Below are 7,406 nucleotides of genomic sequence, written 5' to 3' on the forward strand. Positions count from 1 at the left end.
AGCATGAAAAACTCAGCAGCGTTGCAGTTCTTGACACAAACCGGTGCGCCTGGCACTACTACCATATCCTGCTCATAGGCACTTAAATGTTTTGTCTTGCCCATTCACCCTCTGAATGGCACATATACACAATCCATGTCTCAATTGTCTCAAGGCTTAAAAATCCTTCTTTAACCCGTCTCCTCCCCTTCATCTACACTGATTGAAGTGGATTTAACAGGTGACATTTCACCTGGATTCACCTGGTCAGTCTGTCATGGAAAGAGCAGGTGTTTCTAATGTTTTGTACAGTTACACTCATTGATGTCACAAAGTAACAGTCTCATTCTTTCTCAGGTTATATAAGTGAAGGTTCAAGCGATGAATGAAAGCTGAAACTAACCATACATACTGACAAAAGAAATGGGGGAAACCACAGTTCAAAGTTTGATCCAAAGTGGACATTTTAGTGATTTAAGAACAAAAACGCTACAAAGTTTTACTTTTCATACTGTAGATATCACACCAGTAGGTCCTGTTGCGTCACATTTTTCAACCGCTTCTTTAGTTGAACAGCAAGTCACACCCCATTACCACACACATACATACACACACATACATACACACACACACACACCCCCCATCTGGTTAGATCATCTTGTTAGGCACGAGGGAGGGAGAACTGTGTTTACAGCCCTTTTAGAATTCAATTCATGCCCATGGCAGCGTCCAAATCAACTTAAAATGCTCCCTTCAAGAAATCAACAATCCACAATGACTAAAAACAGGTGAAAGTAATGTGTCAGAAACAATGCTATTTCCGGCACCACCATACCGCCTTCACTCTCTATATCTGTTCAGTCATTGCAAAGCTTAGATACACAAGTGAGTAAGGGAGCATTTCTAGAGTATTGGGATGTGACATTCAATTATTCCCTTTTCGTTCTGAGCACAGTGCAGAGATACAGTTAAATCCCATAGGCTGGGCCCTGGTGGCGCTCCAGGTAGAAGTGACCCTTACACAGATCTAGGGTCAGACTACTACTTCACCCCCAAACCTCTATTCCCAACAAGGGGACTGGGGCAATATCTGACTCTTGATCAATGGCTAGTGGGTATCTTCTACCTACTCCCTGAAAGCACCCTGAGATCTGCGAGGCAGCTGTAGTCACTGCAGTAGAGGGTGGGCGGGGCCAAAGTGGCCCAGGTTCTCACACGCTTTAAGCCAGCGCTGGACGTTGGCCGGAGAAGAGGCGGCGGGGCCTGTCTGGAGGACGCAGCAGTAACAGGCGATGTCAGCCAGCGAGAGCTCGGGACCGGCCAGCCAGGGGTCGCGACCCAAAGCGCCGTTGAGGGCGCGGAGGACTGCCGACCGCTCCTTAGTGCTGCCCTCGGCCAGCTGGAAGAAGGCTGTGTCTACCCAACTGTCCACCAGTGTAGCCAGGGCGGGGTCGCTGGGGTAAGGGGCAACGAGGCGGAACAAGAAGCGCGCCACGTTTGCCTCGCCCTCGATGGGGCACATGTTCTGAATGCTGAACTTCATCTGCAGTTTGGAGACTAGAGATACAGAGAGCGAGAGGGGAGACAGAGAGAGAGAGAGCGAGAGGGGAGACAGAGAGAGAGAGAGAGAGGGGAGACAGAGAGAGAGAGTGAGAGGGGAGACAGAGACAGAGAGAGAGAGTGAGAGGGGAGACAGAGACAGAGAGAGAGAGCGAGAGGGGAGACAGAGACAGAGAGCGAGAGGGGAGACAGAGAGAGAGCGAGAGGGGAGACAGAGAGAGAGAGCGAGAGGGGAGACAGAGAGAGAGAGCGAGAGGGGAGACAGAGAGAGAGAGAGAGAGAGCGAGAGGGGAGACAGAGAGAGAGAGAGAGAGAGCGAGAGGGGAGACAGAGAGAGAGAGAGAGAGCGAGAGGGGAGACAGAGAGAGAGAGAGAGAGCGAGAGGGGAGACAGAGAGAGAGAGAGAGAGCGAGAGGGGAGACAGAGAGAGAGAGAGCGAGAGGGGAGACAGAGAGAGAGAGAGCGAGAGGGGAGACAGAGAGAGAGAGCGAGAGGGGAGACAGAGAGAGAGAGAGAGAGAGCGAGAGGGGAGACAGAGAGAGAGAGAGAGAGAGCGAGAGGGGAGACAGAGAGAGAGAGAGAGAGCGAGAGGGGAGACAGAGAGAGAGAGCGAGAGGGGAGACAGAGAGAGAGAGAGAGGGGAGACAGAGAGAGAGGGGGAGACAGAGAGAGAGAGAGAGAGAGCGAGAGGGGAGACAGAGAGAGAGAGAGAAAGAGAGCGAGAGGGGAGACAGAGAGAGAGAGAGAGAGCGAGAGGTGAGACAGAGAGATAGAGAGCGAGAGGGGAGACAGAGAGAGAGAGAGCGAGAGGGGAGACAGAGAGAGAGAGAGAGAGAGGGGAGACAGAGAGAGAGAGACAGAGAGAGAGAGAGAGCGAGAGGGGAGACAGAGAGAGAGAGAGAGAGCGAGAGGGGAGACAGAGAGAGAGAGAGAGCGAGAGGGGAGACAGAGAGAGAGAGAGAGAGCGCGAGGGAGACAGAGAGAGAGAGCGCGAGGGGAGACAGAGAGAGAGAGAGAGAGAGCGAGGGGAGACAAGAGAGAGAGAGAGCGAGAGGGGAGACAGAGAGAGAGAGAGAGAGAGCGAGAGGGGAGACAGAGAGAGAGAGAGAGCGAGAGGGGAGACAGAGAGAGAGCGAGAGGGGAGACAGAGAGAGAGAGCGGAGACAGAGAGAGAGAGAGCGAGAGGGGAGACAGAGAGAGCGAGAGGGGAGACAGAGAGAGAGAGAGAGAGAGAGCGAGAGGGGAGACAGAGAGAGAGAGAGAGAGCGAGAGGGGAGACAGAGAGAGAGAGAGAGAGCGAGAGGGGAGACAGAGAGAGAGAGAGAGAGCGAGAGGGGAGACAGAGAGAGAGCGAGAGGGGAGACAGAGAGAGAGAGCGGAGACAGAGAGAGAGAGAGAGCGAGAGGGGAGACAGAGAGAGAGCGAGAGGGGAGACAGAGAGAGAGCGAGAGGGGAGACAGAGAGAGAGGGGGAGACAGAGAGAGAGGGGGAGACAGAGAGAGAGAGCGAGAGGGGAGACAGAGAGGGAGAGCGAGAGGGGAGACAGAGAGAGAGAGCGAGAGGGGAGACAGAGAGAGAGAGCGAGAGGGGAGACAGAGAGAGAGAGAGAGAGCGAGAGGGGAGACAGAGAGAGAGAGAGAGAGCGAGAGGGGAGACAGAGAGAGAGAGAGAGGAGAGCAGAGAGAGAGCGAGAGAGAGAGAGAGAGAGAGAGCGAGAGGGGAGACAGACAGAGAGAGCGAGAGGGGAGACAGAGAGAGAGAGAGCGAGAGGGGAGACAGAGAGAGAGAGCGAGAGGGGAGACAGAGAGAGAGAGAGCGAGAGGGGAGACAGAGAGAGAGAGCGAGAGGGGAGACAGAGAGAGAGAGCGAGAGGGGAGACAGAGAGAGAAGCGAGAGGGGAGACAGAGAGAGAGAGCGAGAGGGGAGACAGAGAGAGAGAGCGAGAGGGGAGACAGAGAGAGAGAGCGAGAGGGGAGACAGAGAGAGAGAGCGAGAGGGGAGACAGAGAGAGAGAGAGCGAGAGGGGAGACAGAGAGAGAGAGAGCGAGAGGGGAGACAGAGAGAGAGAGAGAGAGAGAGCGAGGGGGAGACGAGAGAGAGAGAGCGAGAGGGGAGACAGAGAGAGAGAGCGAGAGGGGAGACAGAGAGAGAGAGCGAGAGGGGAGACAGAGAGAGAGCGAGAGGGGAGACAGAGAGAGAGCGAGAGGGGAGACAGAGAGAGAGAGCGAGAGGGGAGACAGAGAGAGAGAGCGAGAGGGGAGACAGAGAGAGAGAGCGCGAGAGGGGAGACAGAGAGAGAGAGAGAGAGAGGGGAGACAGAGAGAGAGAGAGAGCGAGAGGGGAGACAGAGAGAGAGAGAGCGAGAGGGGAGACAGAGAGAGAGAGAGCGAGAGGGGAGACAGAGAGAGAGAGCGAGAGGGGAGACAGAGAGAGAGAGCGAGGGGAGACAGAGAGAGAGAGAGCGAGAGGGGAGACAGAGAGAGAGAGAGCGAGAGGGGAGACAGAGAGAGAGAGCGAGAGGGGAGACAGAGAGAGAGAGCGCGAGAGGGGAGACAGAGAGAGAGAGCGCGAGAGGGGAGACAGAGAGAGAGAGCGCGAGAGGGGAGACAGAGAGAGAGAGCGAGCGAGAGGGGAGACAGAGAGAGAGAGAGCGAGCGAGAGGGGAGACAGAGAGAGAGAGAGCGAGCGAGCGGGGAGACAGAGAGAGAGAGAGCGAGCGAGAGGGGAGACAGAGAGAGAGAGAGCGAGCGAGAGGGGAGACAGAGAGAGAGCGAGCGAGAGGGGAGACAGAGAGAGAGAGAGCGAGCGAGAGGGGAGACAGAGAGAGAGAGAGCGAGCGAGAGGGGAGACAGAGAGAGAGAGAGCGAGCGAGAGGGGAGACAGAGAGAGAGGGCGAGAGGGGAGACGGAAGAGAGAGGGCAAGGGACGAGAAGAGAAAGGTACATTTACTCCAGAGATAATCTAAATAGGTGTTAAAAATGTTGAAAGCCGCTAACAATGAAAGGACACATTGTCTATACATATGAATAGTAAATGGTGAGCGATACTAGTACGTCTGAAATCACATCTCCCTAATCTAGCTCAGTCACGTCAGTTCAAAGCTAGGTGACATTCCTAGCCATACCCTGTCTCTCACTCCACTAGTCTTTCTACCCCCCCCAACATTCCCCTGTTTTTCTACCCAGTCTCTCCACCCCCTTCATTTAACCCAATCTGCCCACCCCATATTTCTCCACCTACCGTCCCCACTCTAAACCTTCTACTCTTTTAGTACCCCCATCCTCACCATCTTTCCATATAAGGGTGAAGCCTAGCTGGAAACGCTGGCGGACGTAGCTGTCTGCGTGGCGCGGCCCCAGGCAGGAGAGGAGCTGCGCGGGCACACCGGACACTGACGAGTGGACATGCACGCTGGAGAGCACCCGGTAGCGCTGGCACAGCATTTCGTGGAGCACCAGCAGGGTGAGGGGCGGTCGTGCCGGATTGGCGTTGATCACAATGTCCCGGAGGGCACCCAGGTCCTAATGGGTACAGAACAAATTATGATGATAATTTCCACCAAACTTGAGTCGTGGCACAGCCGAAATAGACAAATTAAGCGGAGTATTGACGAAACTCAACTTAATGAATTGCTATTCCTATAAGATTTCTAACAGACAAGAGCTCTACTCCTATACATTTACATTTTAGTCATTTATCAGACACTCTTATCCAGAGCAACTTACAGTAGTGAATGCATAAATTTCATACATTTTTTTCTGTACCAGTCCCCCGTGGGAATCGAACCCACAACCCTGGCGTTGCAAACACCATGCTCTACCAACTGAGCCACACGGGATCCCTATAAGATCTCTAACAGGCATGAGCTCTATTCCTATAAGACCTCTAACAGACAAGAGCTCTATTCCTATAAGATATCTAACTGACAAGAGCTCTATTCCTATCAGAGCTCTAATTGACAAGAGCTCTATTCCTCACCTTGCCCAGTAGGGAGTCCAGGTCTGCAGTGCCTCTAAAGGCTGTGGCTGTGGGGCTCTGGGAGAGAGAGGTCACAGTCTGGTCCAGATCAGCGTCGGGTGTGGTCACAGTCTTGGCCAGGCCATCCACGGCTGCCTTTAGTTCATAGAGCCTGCGCATGATCTTATCCTGACGTACCTCCAGGTCTCTGAACGCAGGGTCCACCTCTGTCCCTCCATTCTACGGGGGGTGGAGAGCTATGGTTAACACATATATAGTACATTACGACAAACGCACACATCAGCAGTCACACTTGATTTTATGCTGAAGCAGCTCCAAAGCCTGTTCTGCAGGGTCCACCTGTCTGTTATTCAAGACAAAAAGAGAACGTAAACACACCCTGCCACAAACAAACACACCCATGCTGCCCTCAGGGCCCTGTGAAAGAAACGTGTTAACACAATACACACACATTACATGATCATTCATGTTAGGCCCAATGTTCCCTCCAAGCTGCAGGCAGGCACGCAGCTGCCCCGGGACTGCAGCTAGATTGATCTTCTTTTGCTGCTGTCTCGCGAACGTTAGCTAGCTAGCTAGCTACAGTAGTAAATTACTGGCCATCAGTTACACCCACCCATATAATCCAGACTCAGTCTAGGACACAAAATGTCTGACCTGGGCCAATCATATGCTGGCTGCTAAAATCTATTTAACTCTGTAGAGGAAAATATCATTTCGGAGTAGTGTACTGGTAACGTCCTGTCACAAATTCTGGGGGGCACAACCAAAACATCTAGCTACAGGAGTAACTCAACTAACGTTAGTCAGCCATACATCATTGCATCAGCCGAATAGGAGATCGGTAGGGTTGAAGCTAGGCTAACGTTAGCTAATTATCTGGCAAAATATCTAACTGTTGTTGTTGTGGGGCTATGTAACGTTAGCTCATTTTTGACGACAAAATGTCACATTTATTAGCTGGCTAGTTAATTCATGACATTAGTGAATAGCTAGTCCATTTATGGTCGGAATTCAAATAACGTTAGTTACCTGAAGCGCATGTTCGGAGCAGCCACTTGCACTTCTCTGCGCGTGGATATTCGGCAACTTGTACATGCAGGTTGGCAAATCAATCTTTATGTCATCCCCAAAGACGGGCTTTACCTGGTACATGGCCATATTTTTGGGTGGTTAGTGCCCTCCAAAAGAAACAATATTCCAGCAATAGCTGACTTCTGGGGACCTTACTTGTCAGACCGCTGTAGCTACGTACAGCCTGCGACCAAAAGGAAGGATGCCCGACTCGGTGTCTTACGTCACATCCGGTGAAAGTGATTTGCTCATGGAAGAGTTACGTTAGCTGCTACCGACATCTTTGATTTGACCAGGCACGATTTTGTGTGTATAAAGAACATTTCTCTCCATGCAGCTAAGACTAGTCCTTATCTAATATACTGTAGCTTCTGCAGTTATTGCTTAATATCAGCAGCAGTGGCGACGCGTCATCCAGGGCAGGTGGGAAGACAACCAGTTTAGCTAAAATAAAATATTTTTTTAAGAATATATATATATATTCTTCCTGTTTTGCATGTTATTTTGGCATTAATACGTGTCACATATCAGTAAAAAATATATAGATAATTGAGTTAATAAATCCGCATACAAACATGGTCTCTTTTTTGTTTCCTTGTGTAAAGTAGCTCCAAAATGCAGGTGTTTCAGCCTAGCTCAGCACTTTCTGTTGTGGTGGGGCAGTCAGCGGAAAATACTGAGCGTAGGGGTTGGTAATGTTCTCTTGTTGCGCCGTGATTGGCTCAGTGTTCTATCACTCATGGGGACACTACGTCACCGCAAAGTCTACGGGTAGAGCTCGAAAATTCAAGCACCTTGGGTGCTGCCATAGACTT

General features: G+C 51.7%; 1 protein-coding gene across 1 annotated transcript; it reads right to left on the reverse strand.

Annotated features, from left to right (window-relative positions):
- Positions 1-418: 418 nt before the first annotated feature.
- On the reverse strand, positions 419-6,825 carry LOC106601790 (aminoacyl tRNA synthase complex-interacting multifunctional protein 2). Its single transcript, XM_045715544.1, has 4 exons — positions 6,550-6,825; positions 5,518-5,736; positions 4,826-5,060; positions 419-1,536 (listed from the first exon to the last, which is right to left on the reverse strand). The coding sequence occupies exons 1-4, from the start codon at positions 6,676-6,678 to the stop codon at positions 1,148-1,150; spliced, it is 972 nt and encodes a 323-aa protein (XP_045571500.1). The 5' UTR covers positions 6,679-6,825; the 3' UTR covers positions 419-1,147.
- Positions 6,826-7,406: the final 581 nt, after the last annotated feature.

The sequence above is a fragment of the Salmo salar genome, chromosome ssa03, assembly GCF_905237065.1.
Source record: "Salmo salar chromosome ssa03, Ssal_v3.1, whole genome shotgun sequence".
NCBI lineage: Eukaryota > Metazoa > Chordata > Actinopteri > Salmoniformes > Salmonidae > Salmo > Salmo salar.